This window comes from Ananas comosus, linkage group 17 (genome assembly GCF_001540865.1).
Source record: "Ananas comosus cultivar F153 linkage group 17, ASM154086v1, whole genome shotgun sequence".
NCBI lineage: Eukaryota > Viridiplantae > Streptophyta > Magnoliopsida > Poales > Bromeliaceae > Ananas > Ananas comosus.
Window position 1 is genome coordinate 9,756,459 of NC_033637.1, and position 23,720 is coordinate 9,780,178.

Genomic DNA, 23,720 nt, shown 5'->3' on the forward strand with positions numbered 1-23,720 from the left:
GTTTGGGACAAAGTTCTGTTACACATACTACAGAAAACATAGAAAGATTTTTAGTTGCGGAATATGCAAAGGAAAAATGAGCGAGCAACTCATACGCGAACATGACGCAAGTACAATACCATAACATACCAAGCTTCCGCTATCAAGGTATTTAGATAGTACTCCATCCGCATTATAAATAAGCTTTAGATGTCCTTGCCCAATTTCTAGACTGCTATATTTATTTCCCTGCGAAGAATTCAAAGTCGACATGGCAGAAACAGATCCTGAAATTGCAAAAATATAATCCAAAAGGATAAGGTTAAGGCTCAATTCAAAGGAATTCAAATTACAAAAGCAAAAATACTGACTTCACCTGCTTGTTTTGCTCTTGAAACAAAGTAAGTGTTGAAACCAAGAGGTGGTACAGATACACGAAAAGCAAGCCAGTACTTAGGTGTAACGGTCGGGGACACGCCAAGGTAAGCCTTGACGTATTTGCTGCGTAAGTAGAGCGAAGCATTGGCTATAGGCAAAAGTTGTGATTCGACTTCTCTACCTTCAGAATCTTGAACAACAACATATTTATCGACAACCTGCAAAATGTTTGAATTTCTATACAAGTTGAGACACTGAATTATTTTATGGGAACTGTTCAATATAGTCAGAATTGATACTTTATTATGATTTAAAATTTTAATTTTCTGAAGTTAGTTATTCTTTGTTAACATCTTTCAATCGATCCCCATGCCCCAGACTTGCATATCATATTCCTTTTATTTACTATTTTACCTTATGTGGACCTGTCATATCTTAGCATATTTTAGGAGAATAGAAAACAACAATGAAAGATGTGACTGGATGGAAAATAATCCAAAATGATTATGCATTCAAAATAAACAAATCCTCACAATTGTTCTCCGCGAGCTTTATCAATCTTTCTCTCTGTCAAGTCGTTTACTTATATACAACTACAAAATGTGTATTTTATATATACCCACCAAAACTACAAGTTTTAACTTCTTACAATATACCCTTAAGTTGGTCGATCATCCAATTGACAAGGAGATGATGGTTTCATATCAGAATAAGTATTCTAAAGATTGGCATTTTCTTTTTTTTGCAAGTATTATGGTATATATGTAAGAAATCATGGCATTTTCTTTTTTTGCAAGTATAATGGTATATATCAAGGTTTTAAGTGCCCGTCGGCACGGGCCGTATCTATCGTGCCGTACTGTGCCAACAAGATACCGACACGATACAGACCCCGTGCCGATAACACAGCTCAAAACCCTCTATTCTTTAAATTAGTAAGTAATTTCCTCAATAAAGTTCTAAAAATGTGATAAAAAGACATAATAAATAGTTAGAATATTTTGTTTCTAAAGAAAATAAATATTTCATACTATTATGTGTCGGCACAAAAGAATTTTTTTTGACCGGCACGCATCGGCACGGCTCGGCACTCACTGTGCCGTACCGTGCCGGCAAGTTTCCGGCACGACCCAGTGCCACGGCACTTAAATCTTGGTATATATGTAAGAAATCAAGTTTTCAAAGGGCATATGTGATAGTTCAGATTTACAGTCCCTATCTCTTTATATATGCCATCCATTTCGAGAAAAACTAAGCAACCACGTGATCCAAATGCAATACTTCCAAAAGAATTAATTGATTTTGTTAAACATTTCTCGAATTTTGTGGACCCGAACCATTTTGGGCCCCAAACTAAATAAGAGTTTATTATCCTAAATTCTATATTGGAAATAGATTAGAATTTAGAATTCGTCTAGGTCAAATTGGTAGACCAGGTCCATGGAGATTTAGAGAGAGTTCCTGGGCGGCATATTATTGGTCTATGTTTTTTAGTCCTACTCCAACTTATACTTCTATTTGGGTTTGGAGTCTAATTAATCTAATGCTATATATACATATCCATCATGATCCATTGTGGGGGCTGTAGCATCACATGTGCATTTACGTGAGAGAGCCAACCGGGGCAATTGGGTGCACGTTAGAACCGAGCGAGTCGGGCTTATTAGAGAGTGCACCGAACTTGAGGTTGGTGACAGGCCGATCCTTGTTATCCCACTGTATAGACGTGACTTGGTAATTCGGCCGTACATCATTGTGTACATCGGTACATTTTGGATTTGGGTCTGTGGAGAGAGATATAATTGTGTACTCAGACTTCTACAGTAATAAAGCTTTTGCTCCATCTTCGCCCATGAGCATAGGCCAGTGGCCAAATTACATAAATATTTGTATACTTTATTTTTCTTCTCTCTTTCTCGATTCTCTTTTGGTATCTCCGCGCCCGACAAACTAGATCCTTTTCGCTTTTGTCATAACAGATTCATATCAGAGCAAATCTAATATCAAAGTAAGTGGCGGATTCGTAACAAATTGGTAGCAGAGCGGGCCGTATCGTTTGGGCATTCAAGATGTCTACGAAATTTGAGATCGAAAAGTTTGATCACTCCAGCAGTTTCACACTGTGGCAAGTTAAGATGCGCACAGTTCTAACGCAACGGGGTTTGCAAAAGGCGTTGTTGGGGAACGAGAAGATGTCTAACACATTGACAGAGGAGCAGAAAGAGGATTTGGATCAAGCTTTAAAGTGCCGCCCCGTGTTGTACCGTNGAGGGGGTCTCGGACCCCACCTCCGTGCTGCAGCATACAGCGCCGTGCCGCACGAGACAGAACGGCACGGCGCAATGTGCCACGACACAGTGCCGTGCCGGCAGTGTGCTATTTTTTTTCTTTCTTCTTTGCTTTTTTTTTTTTGCCCATTGCTTTTTTTTCTTTTTGTTTTGTTCTTTGGGGTATCCGAAGCATTCTGGATACCCCACACCCCCCCAAAGACATTGCAAATTGAAAATTTACTTATTAGGAAAGTCAAAAAAAAAAAAAAATTTTGTTTATCAATGTACGGACAAAAGATTTGTCCGAGCCCTCCGTTTCCACCACAGACATCTATTTTTTCTTCACATATTATTTTATCCAAATTTGTCACACCGCAAAATTTTTGGTGAATTAAGGAAACAAAATCGAACTCAATACACAAATTTTGAGGCACATCAAACATAAAATTTTATTTTTGCGCTAGAAGATTGAGAATACTGATAAAATTTAAAGATAAATTAAATCAATTGATTATTTTTCTAATTTATTTGTCATATTTGTTTATTTTGCTTAATATTTTTGATAGATCTACTAATTTTTTGGAAAAATTAATTAAAAAATATTTTTTCAAATACTTTTAAAATAATTTTTTCAAATAATTTTTAATTATTTTTTTATTTTATAAAAAATAAGACTGTAATATGGTCAAAAGAAAAAAAGAAAAAATATCTTTGCTCTTTTAAAAATTCTAACTTGTAAAAATTTTTATTCTGCATCAGATTTAGTTGTACTTCATATACAAAAAAGCTTACAAGTATGTTAATTGATAAGTATAATAAGTTATACATAGTAAATATTCATAATTATTTGATTAAATCTTTCAAAATAACATTATAAAAGCTTATTGGAACCAAAAAAATTGGAATAAGTCCGTACCAAAGCGTGCCAGTAAGAGGTCATGCGTATCCATCGACACGCAAGCGTATCATGTGTTGGCACGAAAGCATGCCGTTGCCATATCATGCCAGGCAGATAGCGGCATGCCACCTAGCCACGACACTTTAAACCTTGATTTGGATACTAAAGCTCTTACCACGATTCGGTTATGTCTCTTTAATGAGGTTCTACATGAAGTTCTCAATAAGAAGATCGTTGTGGCCCCTATGAAGCACGGATACTTCAAATTTCATGCCGTACCCATATCGGATACATATCGGATACCGATACGCGCCCAATACGTGCCCAATACGTGTCCGATACGGGAATGAAGTATCCCGCATTTTTAAAAAATAAAAAAATATCGGATACAGCTCGGTTACGTGAGGGATACGGGAGGATACGGGGGAGGACACGGCCAAGTTCTTTTGTGTTCTTTTTTGGTCTAAAATGATTGAAACTTAAAATTTTTTTAAAAGCTCACATCCAAACCTATTGGAAAGAAGGAAAAGAGTGAGAAAAACGCCAATCTCTGTTCAATTTGTCGTTTCATCTATCTTTTTGCTCTTCAATGGTAGAAGACGCTCCCTCTTGTTCTATCTTCATAGAGTATTTATTCTCTTTCATCTAATTTGTCAACCTAACAATAAGCAACAAGGGCTATACCGCTATAGAAACTATGATTATTTTTTCCTTCTCTATTAAATTGTTAGCATATCTTTTTATTACTATTTTAATAATAGAACTAACAAAACAGACATATATATTGAATGGCTAATTATCTAGTTTGTGCAACTACATATCTATTGTTATCATTTGATCAAGTTGGATGATAGTTCGTTTGATACTTTTTGAATTATTATTTTATATGATTGATTTTCTTTTTTTATGAGCATATGTAGAACAATTATACAAGTTAATGCATATTAGAATATATTCCTTAATATACTCTAGATATTCTGATTGTTCTCAATAAATCATTACATATAATCAACATATATTTAAATATAATTAAAATAATATTTTATTCAAGTATATCCCGCGTATCGTATTCTAGAAGTTTTAAAAATTGTCGTATCACTGTATCCGTATCGTGTCGTATCCGTATCCCCGTATCCGTATCTGTGCAACATAGGCTGCGGCTCTACGATTGTATGATATACTGAACATTAGCAAATTGGCAAGATTACAGTATAAGTTTTTGCTTGATTGAGTTGGAGACGTTTTGCGCAAAATAGACGTAAAAACGGACTTTGAAACTCAAGATTTATATTGTAGAGGACTAAAGTAGAATTCTTAATTATAGAGGGGCTTGTTGGTATTTTTGCTTTATTAAAGCGGTGGAGTCCACGTGCTTCCCTCATCCTTATCCCCACCGCTTTAATTAAGTGTGAAGAGGCAGGGAGTGAGAATAATTATCCTTGCTCTCTCTCTCTTTAGTCAATGGTGTGCTTGGTGGAGGCCTCAGGTGGAGTTCGGATCGACGTCGACATTGCGCTGGGGAGCCGTTCGAGCGTACGTGCATCGTGGTAGCGCCGTTGGAAGGCCGGACGAGTGCGTGTTTCCTCTCTTTCCGACTTCTCGCTGTCGTGGATTAGCTTTTCGAGGTGGATTGAAGTTTACCGAATTCTTCGGATTTCCTCCTAAGTCTAGATGTTGATAGCATGTATTTTTGGCTTCGTATATCATGTTAGTAGCTCGATTCACCGATTTACATTATTTTTAATGAAATCTGAATTGGAGCCTTGAATGCTAGTTTTATTATACATGTTGGATTTGAATTGACTTAGGAGAAAATTATAGGTTCTACATTGTCATTTTCTGAAAACTATCAGATTTAGCTTTAGGAGCTGTAATTTGTTTTTATCGCCGCAGTTTATAGGCGGTGGATATCCAGAATAGTGTAGAATAAATTTACGCTCATGCTGGGATGCCGAAATTATTTTTACAGTAGTGTATAGACTGTTCTGGGCTGTCAGGTGCTGTCACGGTTGAGGGTGGACCCAGTTTGCTATTTGTGCATCGGATTGTGCTGACGGCACGTGAGTTTTGGTTGTTAGCCCAGTTAGACCCTTATGCTTTGACTATAGCCTGTGAGAGCCTGATTGAGCTCGGCAGAGATACGTTTGCATACTCGGTTTGGTAGCGCCCACGAGTGCCACTCCGGAGTCGGGCTTTGTGCTTTTGCGTTGTTGTCGTTGGGTCCTGTTTGGACTCGCTCTCCACTGACGACCCAGCGTGGTGGAGTTAGTGTTGCTTCAACAGGCGGGACGGGTGTGTTCAGTCCCTAATGAAATTGGGTCAGAGATTGCATTTTTATATCTACAGATAATTAGTGTTGGCTAGCGATAGTATAGTGGCATATAGCTGTAGAGTTTTTCCAGTTTCTTTACTATCATTGAGCATACTTTCTGTAGACTTAGTGGGTGAGCCGTTGAGGTCGGTAGCCGTACCTACTGAGGACTACTTCTTTTTGCAGTAGTTCTCACACCCAGTTATTGACCCCTTTTTAAAGAGCCTTCTTCTGCGGCTGCTGCTATTGCTGAAACTGATCGTGAAAAGGGTGTTGCGAGCTAGATCCCTTCCAGACGAGTTGCAGAGCTAGAGGCGTACCTTCCACAGGTAGTTTTGGGGTTTTTATGTACATATGGTTGTTGTCTGGGTACTCACTGAAGCGAGTGTTGTAGTAGACATTTTTGTATGTACTTAAACCCCTCGAGATATATATATATATATATATATATATATATATATATATATATATATATATATATATATATATATATATATATATATATATATATATATAGACACNATTTCCAGTCTCAGTTGTGTTGATTGTCAATTCACATATATAGAAAAGTTCAGTTTTAGTTTTTGTTACTCTCTGACATTCCCTAATCTGCTTTGATTTGAACCTGCATTACACAGGTCAGGGATCTCCTTCAAGAAAAGAGCTCACTGAAGTTCCAACGGGATTGGGTTTCTGTTCTTGATGGAACTCAGGAAGGTGCTTTTCAGTGGGTATGGCATCTGAACTATTTCATCTTCGAACTCGATATTTTGTTTCATGGTAGTTATTTATAACCTTCCATTTGTATGAAAATGCAAAATATGCGACTAACCGTGTATCAACTGGTGAAAGAAAATTGAAAATTGCTATGATCTAGCTATATCCTTATGTTGAACCTGATTTGAAAGCTTTGCCATTTTCTGGCTTGCTGGTTGCTACTGCTCTTCCATCCGAGTGTATTGTTTCACCCCTAGCAGACACTGCAAGCTTTTCTACATGATTTATTCCTTTCTCAGTATAAACTAATAAAGCAAGAATTATAATTGTTTTGCAAATCTATTGCTTTCTTATATGAACTTTTGGGTTGTAAATTTTGGCTTCTTATGTGAGTACATTTTGATCTTATAGGTCGCCATCAATTATTTGTTAGGACATCTGGGAAAAACATACTCGCACACAGTAGGGGTGGTTGATCTGGGAGGTGGTTCAGTCCAAATGGCTTATGCGATTTCAGAGAAGGATGCTGCAAAAGCTCCACAAGTATCAGATGGAGAGGATTCATATGTAAAGAAACTGTTGCTTAAAGGAACCACATACTACCTTTACATACACAGGTCTGACATCTTCCTTTATCATTTTGTTAAATCTCTGCTTTCTACTGCTTCTTTTTCTCTTTGTTCTTAATTAAACTGTCCCTTCACATCAAAAATAGACAGGATTTGAATTTTAGCTCCTCATCATTCATAGCATTTGATGTAGTGGTGACTCTGGAAGCATCCTTAGTTTGAAGGATTTGTAAGGTTTATTTTCATTGGAAGTGAGTTGGAAATGGAATAGCTCCATTTGGTTTCCTTTTCTGATAAATGTGGCTTCTTTTTGCCAGAACAATCGACTATGGTGTGATTTTAGAACAACCAAGAATTTCTTCATCCTAGGCGAATTAATTTAACTAGAATTACTAAATTGAATTATTTGACCGTGTGCGAACGGAAGTGAATCAAAGTTGATGTCACAATTATATCATTCATTTTAATAGTTAAACATATCCATTTTTTGTCAAAGAAACAAAATTTTGCTTTTATATATATATATATATATATATATATATATATATATATATATATATATATATATATATATATATATATATATTTCAGTTTAGCAGCTCTATATTACTAGTAGTAGTTTTATATGATTATAGGTACAGGTACAGCTATCGCTTCGTATACATGGAAAATTCCTTTGTATACGGCGGATTTGTCGGCGTGCCCTGGAAAACGAGTAATCCGGGGCGTGACAGATTGAAGCTCGAATCTCTTTATATAACAAAGTCTCTCACAAATAAATTATATTTGAAGCATCGGTTATTTGTGCTACGCATGTCAAAAGGTACACCTATCAAATCCTATCTTGATGAATTTAATTCGATTATTACAAATTTACGGTTGATAGATGTAAAGGTTGAGGAAAAAGATGCAGCCTTTTTATTGTTATGTTCTTTACCTCCCTCGTATAAGCACTTTAGAGTAACCTTCCTCTTTGGTAGAGAGATCCTATTTACCGAAGACGTCAAGTCGTCTCTACTTTCGAAAGAACAGATTGATCGATAGATTAATGGTAATCCGAGTGAAGGTACTATAGAGGGCCTAGTTGCAAGGTGGAGGTCTAATGAAAAGTGTTTTGGCATCGACAGACAAAGATCGAAATTGAGATCATGGCATACAGATTTGATTTGTAACTACTGCAAGAAGAAATGGCATATCAAATCAGAATGCTTCAACCTAAAAAAAAACGAATAAAGAACAACAATAGCAGAAAAAGGAGAAACTAGCAAAGACTAGTTTTACTGATGGCAGTTCTGATAGTTCAAAATTTGTTCTCGTAGCCCCCGTTTGTTTAGGGAACAAGGAGGAGAATAAGCCCTTATTCAAAATTTGTTCTCATGCCGCACCTCCTGAGATGCCTGAGCAGGCAGGCCCGAGTGCACCCCGGATGTGAGAAAGCAGTCAGGTGCCCTGACTGAGGTGACGAGACAGTAAGGGGCGTTGTTGCAAAGAATGTGCGAGACATTAGCTCCGCCGCAGAGCACAGCACCGAGAGCACTAGAACAGTCAGCTCCACCCCCGACTACTTCTGAGGCCGCACCAGCCACAGCGGTACCCCCACGAGTCACAGTTCCTACGGCGCCAGTTACACTTGCTGGAGATGCGTCACAAATGTCTGAGGCTGAGCAGGAGCGGATGACTAAGAGGATTGCTCGTTTCCGTCATTTTGATCCGCCGACCTTTGACGGCAGCTGCACGGAGCCCTGGGTTGTAGAGGGCTAGGTTAGTGCGATGGAGAAACTGTTTGAGGACTTATTTATACCGGAGCGAGAGCAGGTTCATCTGAGAGTGCATTGTTTGGCTAGCGATACGCATTCTTGGTGGAGGAGGATGAGAGGTACTCGACAGTTGGTGACAATGCAGATGAAGTGGGATGAGCTCTGCGGAATGCTGTACGGGATGTATTTTTCAAACAGCGTGAAATAGAAGCTCGATGAAAACCTGAAGAAGCTTCAGCAAGGGGAGCGATCAGTTCAGGAGTATGTCCCCGAGTTTACTCGGCTTCTGAACTGTGCGCCCTTTGCAGCAAGGGATGAGGCCCACCGAGTATATCTGTTTGTGCAAGGCTTGAGGCCAGAGATCTTCAGGTTGGTACAGGCGCAGAGGTTGAGGACCTTGGATGCGTCTATTGAGTAGGCTTTGTGGGTGGAGAGAGGTGATGTGTCGATTCGTGAGCGGACCCAGGTGCCGGGGCAGAGTCAGGATAAGAAGCCCCTAGTTCTAGATGACGGAGGACAGTCGAGCAGCAGACGTCCGCCGAGGCCTCCACGATCACGCTCTCAGGGTCGTGGGTCTTCGGGGCGTCAGCGTTCTAGATGATCTCGTCAGCAGGGACAGTCGCAGGGGACGCCACAGTGTGTGATTTGTGGGGGACCACACTGGCCTCGACAGTGTGAGCAGAGAGAGAGCCGGTGCTATAGATGCGGACAACCTGGACATATGAGGACAGCGTGTTCCCGAGCAGGCTCACCAGCACCATCGACAGCGTCAGCACCGCCGGCACCTCAGCAGTCTTATGGAGCAGCACCGAGTTATCGCCAGGACGACAGGGCGTCTATGCCGCGGCAGGGTGAGCGGCGTCAGCAGGCCCCAAGTGGCAGGATGTATGCAGCACAGGTGGAGGACTCTACAGCAGCCGATCGGGTAGTGGCAGGTATCATTTTGATTTCTGGTGTTAGAGCTCGTACCCTTTTTGATACCGGTGCATCACATTCTTTTGTTAGCCGAGCATTTGCATCACATTCTTTTTGATACCGCTGCATAATCTCAGAACATCACTATCATACTGCTTATTTTTATGAAAAATGCGGGATTTTTGCATGATTATTTTGCATTGTTTTGTGTTGGAACTTGATTTTTCTTGGTTATAGGTGGCCCTAGAATCTTCTAGATAAATCTCTGAATTTTTGTAAAAAATTTCAAAAGAGGTGATATTCATCTATTATATGTTTCCAAAATTCCGGTTAAACAGGGGTTTCCTTCAAAATGTATTCCTTGCTCCTAGTGCTTGTGTTCCTTATGGCCGGTGGTGGTCGTGGTGGTAAGCGCCGTCGTTTTTCGGCGCAGCAACCTGCTGAACAACCAGCTGAAGATGTGGGCAATGAATATGCTCCAGGCGATGAATCAGAAACTGAATCGACCGATTGGGAAGCTCTGGCCCCTGAAGTGCTGTCCAAGAAGAAGGAAAAAGAACCAGCAGCTCCAGAAAATAAAAAAGGAAAAGGAAAAGGAAAAGGGAAAGAAAAATTGACGTACTCTCGTAGTAAGAAAAAGACCGGTGGCAATGAAATTCAGGAACCTGCATCAGATCCTCCGCATCGCAGTGCACAAGAGGCTCCTATCGATCCAAGAAGAAGTTCCATGTACTCGTCAAAGCAGTGTATTGGTGAACGGGATGTTGGCATGCAGAATCTCATTGAACGCGTGCCTGGTCTCCACGCTCTGTTTGAGAATGGGAATTTATATGAGATTTGTCACTTTCCTGAACAAACTGGATACTATCTGGAGTTGATTCGGGAGTTTTACATGCGAGCAGGCTATTTAGAAGATTCCGATGGTGGCCCGTATATCTTCAAAACTTCTGTTCGGGAAGTTGAACTGACCATTACACCGGATACTGTGGCTTCTGTTCTCGAGATGGAGGCTCGGACTGATGGAGTTGAGTATTTGCATGCCGGCTTTGATGCAATCCAGGATCGGCGCCGTGTTATGACTGGCGTTTGTATGCCCGATACCGCCTCCAATGGGATCTGCGTGATGTCCAAGGAATTAAAGATAGAGTATCATTTCCTAAATTTTGTGGTGTGCTACAACATTATGCCTTTGGCAAACACGAAGGTGGTGCGATGGGATCGTATGCTTTATATGTATCTGCTGGGTCAGCCGAATTTGGTACGTGCCCGGGGAATTAACCTTAATGTTCCTTTCTTGGTCTGGAGACGAATGGCAAAGGATATCAAGACTTCGAGTCAGAATCATCGATTGCCTTTTCCGCTGATCATTATGCGCATTCTACGGAAGTTTGGGGTGGACACGAGGTGTTCCTCGTATGAACACAGTCTGGGAATGATCAGTGAGACTACGTTCGTCAAATCCTCGGTTCAGCTTCGTTCTCAGTCCAGGCGGCCTCCTCCGCGTCGATCGTCTCAGCAGTGCTCTCCTCCGCGTCCTGGTCCATCTCGGCCTTCTAAGGCGACGTCTGAAGAGGAGATGTCGGTGTCCTCAGTATATCGTGAGCAACAGCGACTGTCACAGGAACAAGAACGGATTTCGGGCGAGCTACAACGTCTGTCTGCTGATTAGGCTCGGATAGCTCTAGAGCAGGAGCGTCTCACAAGACAAATGGGCAAGCTCCGTCGTCTTATGAAAGTGATTTTTGATAAATTGGGGTGCTGTAGTGCTGATATCCCTCCGCCGGGTGCCGATTCGGATTGACTCTATGGGTTTCCCTCTTTTGTCGTTTTGGCGTTTTCTTGACAAAAAGGGGGAGATGATGATGATGCTTGACTAGATCATGAATTGTCTTAGTTTTTGGCTTAGTTTTACATGATGGCTTAGTTTTTGGCTTAGTTTTACATGAATTGACTAGATGATGAATTGGCTTAGGTTTACTTCTACTTACTTGACTTTGTTTAGGATATGATTTGTGAATGCGATACTAGTAGACTCTTGACTTGTTTATCTTGTTTATCTTAAACTTTGACATGACTATCTATGGCAAATTTTGATTATGTTTTGAAGAATGTTTTGCAGGTTATCTCAAAACTTCAAGACTCCATGTCTAAGTCATAGAGTTTGTATTAAGATTGTGAAAATTGTAATTTTTTATTTTGTTGGATCGATCATGCAGGAGATTGTCGTTCGGTGATTGCAATAATCTTCTATTTTTGTTTTTGAGAGTTGTATCAGTATTGTAATGAGTTTTGTCACGAAATCGCCAAAGGGGGAGATTGTTAAGGATTTTTCTAAGTTAGCGAATTTCGTGAAGTCGAATGGAGTCATGAAGAAGTGAAGATGGAGATTGAAGAGATGATTCAAGTAATCCAAGATCAAAAGACTCGTTCGGTGATGCTCGAAACCCCAGGTATGGATAAGAATAATTTGTGGTGCAATATTGATTTATAAACATGTTTGGAAGACTTAGGATGGTTTTAAAAATCAATTCTATTCAAAAACTAAGTTTTTCAGGGTTCAGGGACCGGTCCTTGAACTGGGGGACCGGACCCCGTAGGTTCTCTCTGCGTGGAAACTACGAGGGACCGGTCTCTGTTCTTGAAGGACCAGTTCCTGTAGGGTGGTTATTATGGTACGATGAGAGGGACCGGTCTCGAATCTGAGGACCGGTTCCCGTAAGCTGGTTTTTCATGTGCGCATTGAGGGACCGGACCCTGAATTGAGGACCGGTCCCCGTACACAAGATTTTCAGTTATGCAGAGAGAGACTGGTCCCCGAAATGAAGGACCGATTCCCGTGACTGGTGTTTTCAGCTACGAAACAACAGACCGGTCTTCATCTTGAAGGACCGGTTCTCGTGGCTTGTGTTTTCAACCACGCAACGAGGGACCGGTCCCTAGCTTTGAGGACAGGTCCCACAAGGACCGGTCTCTTCGGGAGAACCGGACCCTAAGACCGTCGTCAGTTTTTAAAATTGTGTTTTTGAAATTCTAGTCTATCTAGAAGTCTTCTAAACCTATAAATATAATATGAGGAGCCCCATATGACGTAAGCTTAGAGAGAAAACCTTTTAGAAACCCTAACGACTTGATTTGAAGTTTTTGATCTATGTTTTACAAATCAAGTTCTTTTCTTTGATCACCGATTCGGTTCTTTGGTTTTTGATTTCAATGGTTCTTTAGGCAGCGTTTGGTTAGGGGATAGGGATAGGAATAGGCCCTTATCCCCCCCTTTATACCCAAACGCTAACTTTTTACCCAAGAATAGTAGTCCTCGGTTATCCCCACCAACACATCTATTTTCTATATAAAACTACCTAAAATTGTTCTTATCCCCGGGAACAACCCAATTTTCATCCAAACACTATTTTTCTTATCCCCATACTTGTACCTATCCCTGTAATAGCTAGTTCTTGCTTATACCCGAACCAAACGATACCTAAGGATCAAATCGGTGATGTTCTAATTAGGGTTTCTCCTCATATCATATGTGCTTTCTAAGTTTTTAAATCACCACAAAGCATTAAAATTCTTCGAGCTCCGGATGGAGCGTTGGAGCGTGGATCTCGCGTGAAGGCCGTAGACTCGGTGGGCGCTTCGTGGATTCGAGGTGTGTTTGCTGCGAGGATTTGCAGTGTGATCGGTTGAAAGATTTCGATCGATCGAGGACCGGCGAAGACGATCTACAACGAGGATTCGGTAAATTGAGTCGTAGATTTTCGGTAAATCACTTGTACTCAATTTTTCATAGTGGATTGTTTTTCGTGTGATCGGTCCCGTGGGTTTTTTACTCCGAGTTGGAGTTTTCCCACGTTAAATCTCAGTGTTGATTTTATTTTCCGCTATTAGTTTTATTTTGCATCGAGAGATTTGTTTTTGCCGTTTACACCTATTCACCCCCCTCTGGGTGTTATTTACCTTTTAGATCCTTGGAATCCATATCTTACAATAAGATAAAATATTTTTAATTTAAAATTATAACTCTTATTCCTTTTCTTCTAATCTAACCATCCAAATACTATTTACCTTATTCCCAGGAACAACCTAATTTTTATTCAAACACAAAATTGGTTTAGTTTCTGTTTATATCTGAACTTGTACCTATCTCTGGAATAAACAGTTCTTACTTATACCTGAACCAAACGCAACCTCTGTGTCTGATCAAAATAAAATTAAGAATAATTGGATTATGGATTTGGCTTGCTCCTATCATATGTATTCCAGTCGGGACTGGTTTTCCACATACGAATCAATTGAAGGTGGAGTGGTTTTGATGGGTAATGATTCTTCATGCAAAACTATTGGGATAGAAACAATGCGAATTAAGATGCATGACAGCATAGTGAGAACTCTATCTGATAGTCACATGTTCCAAATTTGAAGAAAAATCTTATCTCTTTAGGTCTCCTTGATGCTAATGGATACAAGTACACTGCTGAAGGTGGAGTTATGACAGTTAGCAAAAGTATTCTTGTTCTGATGAAAGCTAAGATGGCTGAAAATCTATATATATAGCAAGGATCTACTGTCGCTGGTTCAGCGGCTACTTTCTTTTTTCTATTTCGGATTCCGAAATCACGAAATTATAGCACGTGTTTGGGGCACATGAAAGAGCGTAGGATGACTAAATTAAGTAAAAAGAGGTCTCTTATGTGTCCAAAGTATAGAAAAACTAGAGTTTTGTGAATATTACGTATTTGACAAACAGAAACAGGTAAAATTCGGTACTAAAATTCACATGATAAAAGGCACTGTGGATTATATTCATTTGATCTTTCGGAACCCTCACGTGTTCCATCAAAAGGTGGTGCTCGATATATGCTTTCCTTTATCGACAATTATTTCAAAAAAAGTTTGGGCACTTATGTTGAAGCGCAAAGATAAGGTGTTCAAGCATTTTCAGTAGTGGAAGGCTATCATTGAAAATCAAACTGGGAAGAAAATTAATCAACTTAGAATAGATAATGGTTTGGAATTCTGCCTATTTAAATTTGATGATTTTTTAAAAATGAGGGTATCATTCGTTGCAGGACAATTAGGCATACTCCGCAGCAGAATGGAATGGCGAAGCGTATGACTAGAACCCTTTTGGAGAGAGCAAGTTGTATGCTCTTGAATGTTAGTCTATCGAAGGACTTCTCGGCAGGGGCAATTTCTACAGCATTTTATTTGGTAAATCTGAGTGCAAGACTCCAAAGGAAGAGTGTTCTTTTGACACTACTTCGTAGAAGGTGAAGGATGCTAAGAAACATGTGAAGTTCGAGACTATAACTCAGTATCTCTACAAAAAGGTACCTCTTCTCCATTTGATCCAATACGGGTACATGACAGCTCCGAAGCAGAAGAAATTTCAACACAAGAGCACTAGTATTGCTACAGGTCAACAGAGGAAATAGATAAAAGCACCACAACGATATAAAGATATGGTAGCTTATGCTTTATCAGTAATTGAGGAGATAGTTGATGCCGGTGAGCCTTCCATATACACAGAAGTGTCAGTGATATTATCATGAAGAAAATTGTTACTACAAAAAATCCAGCAGATATATTGACTAAGCCTCTTCCGGTGACTAAGTTCAAGCAGTGCATCAACTAAGTTGGTGCGTGCAGCAGCACTTGAGGAACCCTCTTGGGATTTTGGTGGAGAAAACGGAGAATTCGAACCAAGGTGGAGATTTGTCAAATATGTCTCGAATTTTGTGGACCCGAATCATTTTTGGATCTAAAACTGAATTGGAATTAATTATTCTAAATTCTATTGGAAATATATTAGGATTTACCGATTTAGAATTGGTCTAGGTCAGTTGGTAGAACAAGTCTATGGAGATTTAGAGAGAGTTCCAAGGCAGCATACTATTGGTCAATGGTTTTTGTCCTACTCCAACTTCTATTTCTATTAGGGTTTGGAGTCTAATTAATCTAATGCTATATATACATAGCAACCATGATCCATTGTGGGGGCCGTTGCATAAGAGGTGCATTGCCGTGAGAGAGCCAACCGGAGCAATTGGGTGCATGTTAGAGCCAAGCAAGCTAGGGTCGTTGAAGAGTGCACCGAACTTAAGCTTGGTGAGAGGCCGAGCTATGTAATCCCACCATACAGACGTGACTTGGTAATTTGGCCATACCGTTGCGTGCATCTGGTATATTTTGGATTTGAGTCTTTTGAGAGAGATAATTTTGTACTCCGCCTTCTACAATAATAAAGGTTTCGCTCTATCTTCACCTATGAATGTAGGCTAGTGGCCGAACCACATACACATTTGTGCGCTTTATTTTTCTTCTCTGTCTCGATTATCTTTTGGTATATTTGCACCCGATGAACTAGATCCTTTCCGCTTTTATCATAACAAATGATATCAAAGCAAATCTAGTATCAGAGTAAGTGGCGGATTCATAACAGATTTCATAAATTACAAATAGTTAGAAAGAAACGTAACTCTCATCATCATCATTCTCATCAATCATGCCTTTTCCAAATAAAGTTAGCTAAGAAGGAGCACTCCTCAAAGTTAAGGCCAACGGAAAATTAACAAATTCCTTAGTGAACTCAATCGGGACCTAACAAAACACAAAACTGCACAAAAATGTGCTTAAAAAAAAAATCCATTCTGATGTACAGCATCCACCTTGTTGGTAACAAATTTAAGCCCAGGAATCAGGAAAAAAGAAAAAGTAATCCGAAAATAGACAAGGACATAACTTAAAGGCTAAATTACAGAAAAACCCCCTATCAATACCAGTTTTTTCACTTTCCCCCCTTGTTATTTAAAAACCTACACTTTGCCCCCTTGTAAAATGAAAAATGTTCACTTCACTCCCTGCCGTTAGTGCTCCGTTAGTGTTCCGTTTATAAAATATTATTATATATTTTTTGTACCAAAAATATCCTCAGTCTCCTCAACGTTGCCGCCTGTTGAGGGGCAAATTGGTTATTTTGTCATTATAGTTAACACCGTACCCCATTGAGAACATTTTTCATTTTACAAGGGAGTAAAGTGTAGATTTTTAAATGACAGGAGGAAAAATGAAAAAGCGGGTATTGACAGGGGGGTTTTATATAATTTAGCCTAACTTAAATGAGGATGATGGGAATTTTAACTGTTAATTCATGGTTGGATAAGCAATTAAAGGTAATTTTCTTACGGTGAATCAGCCTTTTCAAACTTTAGTAGCGATCCATCTACAATTAAAAGCTACCTTCACCTCGAAACTGACACTACTAGAATTGATGATTGATGTATTGATATACTGAAGCCTTTAAAACATTGGTAAGCTATGTGCTAAACAAAAAGCTAACAAAAGACCCTTGTATTTTTGTGTTTTGTATACAAAATGCACTCCATGGAGATTTGTGGGAAACATGGAAACAAAATTATTACCACTATATCACGAATCTACTACTTGTTAGAAAATATTATTGTGTGCACCAATCTGATATAGCATTTGGTGCTATCAAGCATTTGGTGCTATTAATAGTATTCTAGCCTAGTTCTATATATATATATATATATATATACCTTGAGAGAGAGAGAGAGAGAGAGAGAGAGAGAGAGAGAGAGAGAGAGAGAGGGCTCTTCTTCTTTGATACAAATATTGTGGCATCTCTTTGCATGGGAAACCACAAATTTAGGCTTTCCAATATGATACCAAACACCTGGTTATACANAGAGAGAGAGAGAGAGAGAGAGAGAGAGAGAGAGAGCTAGGCTCCTACATTTTCGAAAGCACGGAGGCCTCTGTGCTTGTAAATTGTTTTCGATAGTGGGACATCCGATTCGACGATCAGCTTCGTTAGGCATGATCTACATTATTAGAACTATTTAGAAACCAAATTTCATAATTTTTTAATTTCTTTTGCCTAGTGAACAAGTAGCCTTGAAATGAATGGCTGAAAATAAAAATCTCCTAAAAATAATGATAAAAGACTCAAATTTCAAATCAAAAGTACCGTTCTTGCTCTTGATGTTAAGTAGAATTTTCTATTAAAGTTTTATGTAATTTGGATTCTTCTACACCGTCGAACTTACAAACCGTCGAACTTACAAACATGCCACATCAGCCATTAAAATAATCATTTTTGAGACCCTTTGACCACTTGCCAAATGATGTCGAAAAATTATGAAATTTGGTTTCTAAATAGTTTTAATAGCATAGATCATGCCTGACGGAGCCGATCGTCGAATCAGATGTCCTATCATTGAAAACAACTTACAAACACGAAGATCTTTGTACTTTGGAAAGCGTAGGAGACGTGCTCTATAGATATATATATAGCATTGAACTTGATTAATTGAGCATGATTAGAATAAAAACATTAAAATAAATAAAAGAAACTCTTACAGGTATTCGAATTACGTCCTCCCGATTCCATCCAAGAGCGTTGTAGACAAGGACAGCCTACAGTAAGATGATTCACAAATTGTATGACTGATCACCAAATGAGATAATCCTAATAAAGAGAACTCTATATCAGACATCATAACTCACCAAGGTTTTACTCTGGGATAGCTCTACTTCAGATGGGGGGCAATAACTGATATTTAGGAGAGGGCACTGACAAAAGACACCCGGAAGAAATGATAAAAGTAAATTTTCACTCACAAAACAATAATGAGAGTAGATATTGAGAAAAAGATGAGAAGCATTCTGACAATTTATTGCGTCAGTCTAAAAGGAAACCATAATGAAAAAAATTCCTTTTGCTGATGGGTTAAAGAAAAGGAAACAAGAAGTATTTATATTACACAATCAGTTCATGCATGACAGATACTACTTTTAACCCCTTCCCAGTAGCATCCCTATGAATACACTTTGCAAGTAAACAGGAACTAAATTTGACTTAAGCCAAATTTACCTGTGCAAACTTTGTTGATGGGTTGGAACACCCTGATTTTGCAGCAGACTCTGTCAAGCAAGCAAGAGAAAACTCAACTAGCTTCTCAGCCTGTAAAGAACAGCCCACCATGGAAATAATTTTCTTTATCTAAAAATTGTCAAAGTAATATTTGAGATGTTTTTAAAAAAGCATGTCACCTGTGCATAGCTTATTGATAACCTTTTAGCATAATCATTTGCCACGTGCTGTTTTTCTGTTCCACTAACAGCATCATGATGTTGAGCAAGAGCCAGAGCATCGGCTAAGCTCCCAGTCGTGAAACCTGAACGGTTTCGCCCTTTCAGAAATTCCAATTGTCTAGCGGCCTGAAAATGGCAACATATTTCATGGATCAAAACCAGAACAATCAAACTTGCAATTTGATTGATTCAATATGCAATGAAATATTGGGGACCATGATAAACTAACCAGATAGTATGCGCTCATCATTCGCACATAACCTTTTAATGCAGGCCTACTTGTGAAGTACCCAGTCCAATAAGAATTTTGATCGTCTGCATACCTGAATAAAGTAAACAATTATTCATATACAAATATTCATATAAAATATAAAATACCGAATATAATTCAATTCAGTTTCAAATGCTAAATATCTACTTAACGGGAAAAAGTCATCTGTCTTGATAGGCCAAGACTCATTTGCTGCATGTTTGGCATCGGTATAAATGGAAGGTGTAGAATATAAGGCATTTACGCGACCATCCTGGAATATGGAAAACAGAAATAGAATAAAGATAACAAGTTTCAGATTTCTTGGTGTGAACTACGAAAACTATTACTTACGAAAAAAAAAAATTTAATTAGTTTTCAACTTTCAACATGACAACCCTTTTATATATCCAAGTAACCACCATCCTCCTTCCCTTTGCTCTACTCAGTACGCAAGAATCAATGATATTAATGTCAATAGACATCTAGGTTAGAATAGCTTGCAGGAAAACAATGGTGAGTAAATTACTCGTAGGAAGGTAATGCAAAAGAAAGTTAAAAGGATGGCTTTGAAATAAAGGCATTGCATTCAAAGTAAAAACTCTATACAACAAACAATGTTTCAACTACATATTCTCTCAACAGCCTCATGAATTAATCAGTAAGAAATAAACTGTATGCTTAGGAATTGCCTACAAGCTTCTTTACCTTGTTGACATAGTGAATAAATTTATCTAACTGCCTGAACCACGATTCAGCATACTGATACTTGAAATCTGTTCCCATTGTGAACATGACATGGTTCAGTCTTGTAATGTTTGCCTACAAACAACAAGCAGTGTGTTGCCAAATAGAGGTTTCATAGATGCACAGAGAGTAATAAACGAGAAAAAACCAACTGCAAGAACTTTTCATTGTAAAAAAGATCCTAAGAAGACTATAAAAACTGCATATGTCCTATGAAAATTAAAGGGCATAGTTAACTATAGTTTGTATATGAAGGTACAAAACATTGAGGTGAAGGTACGCTATCTTATCCGACATTTTATGGATAACTATATTGATTTTCAATTTTCATGACCAAGAAAGTAATTTATGCTGTCAGTTACACAATTCTAGCTCTAATATGGTATAGAAGAATATAATTCATACCTCCTATTTACTATAGATGTATTGCACTGTCAAATCACATTTTCTTTTGCCATATCAAAGTGTAGAAGCTGTAATTATATGGGTTGGACTCCAAAGATTCGTAAGTACCAAATGCCGTAATAACATAAGACCTCACAATTCAATATATTGTGTGTAAAAATGTCAAACTTTCCAGAGTAAACGAAGAAAGTTTTAGTTCGACTTCGAAGTGATAAAGCAGTTTAGACTTGTACCCTAGAGGTAGACATCTATGAATCCCTAAAAAAATCTTACAATAAAAGGGAAAATGACAACTCTAAACGAATCAGAATATATAAATATGTTAATTCATATAAATACACAATATATACAAATTTAAGAAACCAAGTGGAAGGAACATGGAAATAGAAAATGATCTTTACTAGAGCCCCCTTACCTGTGATACAGCTGCAGCAACAAAATCGTTCACTCGCTCTTCAACATTGTAATCAAAAAGAAGGACGTCATCCTTTAAAGAGAGGAGGAAAATCAAAGTAAACTTCTACACAGTACTCGAAATGCTACAGAAATGTTTCAACAGGATTACCTGAATAACAGGAGATACATCATTAACTTCAAAATAAAAATCACCCGGGGGAGGCTCATAATTCTGAGGGAAGATACCAGTGAAAATCTGAACGAAATTATAAAATTTGTGTGATGGATTAGCAAAGAAGAATAATGCAATAAAAAAAAATTCCATATCCAAAGCTAAGTTTGCGCGAAAGACAAAATTAAGAAAACAACAGAGGTGGCATCTAAGAAAGTCAAATACATCTGCAGATGAGCCAAGACTCCTAGATCCCCGCCATACAATCTCTAGTGTTTTCAGGTCCTTCCGCTTAGCCCGGTCTTGGTAATCAATTCGAGAGAAATAAAGAGCATCAAATCCTACCTGCAAACAATTGGAACGTCTCTAAGTTAAACATTCATTGCCTAGCAGAGTGCTATGTCAAACATTCACAGTACAATGTCTACAAGGATGACCATCACGCTCTTTTTAGAGGAAGTATATAAGGATTTCTATGCAAGAGAGCAATCTATGATCAAATGCCAAAACAAAGTGGTTGAAACAGCAACATAAACAAGATAAAATATAATTGATTTGAGAAAAAAGGGAGAGCCATGGACAGCGTGTATGTTGCCAAACCTAGGATGAGATATTGAATATAAGCCTTGAGCACAATGAGATTTGACTCTCAAAAGATAACAACAAAAGGGAAAAAGAGCTACTTGTTTGTAGTGTCCATACAAAGTAGATCTTACATCTGACCTTATTGTGCACTAGAAAATGTTTGGTAAGTTGGTATCTCAATTTTATTTGCATAATATGCATTTCACACTAGCAAAGATTGTGGATTTTGACATGCGCACTTAATAGTTTTTTGGGGGTCTGGAATGAGAACCCACAAGTTGAGAAGGAAGTTCCAATATGCTTGCTGTCATGAGCAGTGAACTTAGTGCTTTAGGATGTGAAAGAAACCCAATTATGATTTCATTTGAGTAATTATTTTCAGAATTCTTTCCATTCCAATAGAAAACCTTTTTTCTTGCAAATAATGTGCAGATATTGAGAAAATGAGATAAGACAAAACGGAGAATAATAAAAGCAATACTTCAGCCCCAAGCAAGTAAGCCTGCACTGCAGAATGTCCAAATGGGTCAATCTGCCAACCAATCCGAGGCGTCTGATTGAATTCCTGCTTAATGAATTGGTGCCCGAGGGTCGTCTGGTCAATCATGTCGATGTAGTGCACCGCTGCCTCGTCATGCATGCACATACCCCCATTTCTTCAGAATGCAGAAAAACAGCAAAGTTACCTCTTTTGAAAAGTTTACCCCAAACTAAATGGAATGCACTACAAGAAGCAGTTTTAGTTTTTGAGTGGGAATAAAATAGTAGCAATTATAATATTTTCTAAGATGAGAAACAGCTATCAATGGTTAACTGCAATCAATAACAGCATGAAAGCTAAGCAGCTCAGTTGTGAAACAAAATTCCAAAACTGGAAAAGAAGACAATAGTCAAATTTATCTCAGGGCATGTAGTTACTGTTCATATTCACTAGCATTACTTTGTATAGTTAGCATAGTTGAATTAAGTATAGAAAAGGTAAAAACGTATGAAGACCCCTCAACTTTTACTTTTTTAGTTTGATAGCCCCTCAACTATTAATTTGCTTTAATCTATGTTTCTATACTTAGTCAAGTCAAAAGTTGACAGGTCTCAATCAAAAAAATAAAAGTTAAGGGGACTGTTTCAGAATCGACTATAGGTGAGGGTGTCTCCAAAAATATTGGGCTAAATTATCAAAAGCCACATTGCACTTTAGCACTTTCTCAATCACGCCCTGCATAAAAATTGCATCAATTATCTCCCTACACTTTGTTATTATCTCAAATATGTCCAGCTATTTGGTATAATTGTTGAATTCAGCTATAAAACTTTGTAAAAATAAATTTACAGACAAAGTTATCTATAAGTAATGCAATAGAATGATATAAATTGAATAAATTTCTCAAAAAACTATCAATTTTGATAGTATTAGTAAAATAGAAAATTTCCTTTATCTAAATTTTTTATATATTTTTAGAGTTGCAAATAGGATATATGTTAAGATGCCAAACAAAGTCATATGCCAATTCGTTTTACTAAAATTTTACAGCCTAATTTACTAAAATTTTCTATTTTTTTTGGATCTATTTGAGATGGTGACAAAGTGTAGGATGGTAATTGATGCAATTTTCAATACAAGGGTAATTAAGGTCGGGGTTGAAGAGCAAGGGGATTTTTTCTAATTTAGCCTATATTTTTATATAAACAAATGGAAGAGATCATACATAAGTTCCAATTGCCCTGAGCTAACGAGCTCCTTCACTATTTGCTGGATCGCATTGCTCTGCTGCCTCCACCACCGCTGGAAAAACGCCTACAACCAACCAAAGAATTTACCTAAAAAAATTAAAATTAAAAATAAAAATAATCCACAAGAAGAGGAAGAAAATTAGGTAAATATGTACTTAGACCTCATCAACTATAGGCGATTTTTTAAATAGGCCCCTCAATTTTACTTTCCTATGGTTAGCACCTCAATTTTTTTTTATTTGTGTTACTCTAGTTAATTAAATTAAAATTTGTGTTAAATTTAATGGCTTTATTAGTCATTAACTGTTCTAGTTTAAGTTGCTAATTAAAAAGTAACTAAAATTATAAAATTTGATAAAGTCGTTAATAAATTTGATAAAATGTCCTATTCTATTAAAGATAAGTCACTCAGTTCCAACAAAAAATAAATAAAAAAAAAACTAATAACAAAGTTGAGGGGTCTCCATCTATCCAATATCATTAAAGGGTGAACCCTTAACCCCTTTGCTGCGTTCTCCGTGAT

General features: G+C 38.1%; 1 protein-coding gene across 2 annotated transcripts in view; it reads right to left on the reverse strand.

The window, feature by feature from the left end:
- The window catches only part of LOC109722881 (probable alpha-mannosidase At5g13980), a 39,042-nt gene that overhangs the window by 9,867 nt on the left and 5,455 nt on the right, over positions 1-23,720 (reverse strand). For both annotated transcript variants that reach the window (XM_020251058.1, XM_020251057.1), the window contains exons 3-16: positions 23,173-23,261; positions 21,948-22,122; positions 21,107-21,226; positions 20,879-20,965; positions 20,729-20,800; positions 19,870-19,983; positions 19,335-19,435; positions 19,141-19,234; positions 18,870-19,037; positions 18,691-18,780; positions 18,324-18,389; positions 18,177-18,233; positions 356-575; positions 130-266 (exon numbers count right to left, since the gene is read on the reverse strand). In XM_020251058.1, coding sequence (XP_020106647.1) covers positions 130-266; positions 356-575; positions 18,177-18,233; positions 18,324-18,389; positions 18,691-18,780; positions 18,870-19,037; positions 19,141-19,234; positions 19,335-19,435; positions 19,870-19,983; positions 20,729-20,800; positions 20,879-20,965; positions 21,107-21,226; positions 21,948-22,122; positions 23,173-23,261 — 1,590 coding nt within the window. The remainder of the gene's footprint in view (positions 1-129; positions 267-355; positions 576-18,176; positions 18,234-18,323; positions 18,390-18,690; positions 18,781-18,869; positions 19,038-19,140; positions 19,235-19,334; positions 19,436-19,869; positions 19,984-20,728; positions 20,801-20,878; positions 20,966-21,106; positions 21,227-21,947; positions 22,123-23,172; positions 23,262-23,720) is intronic.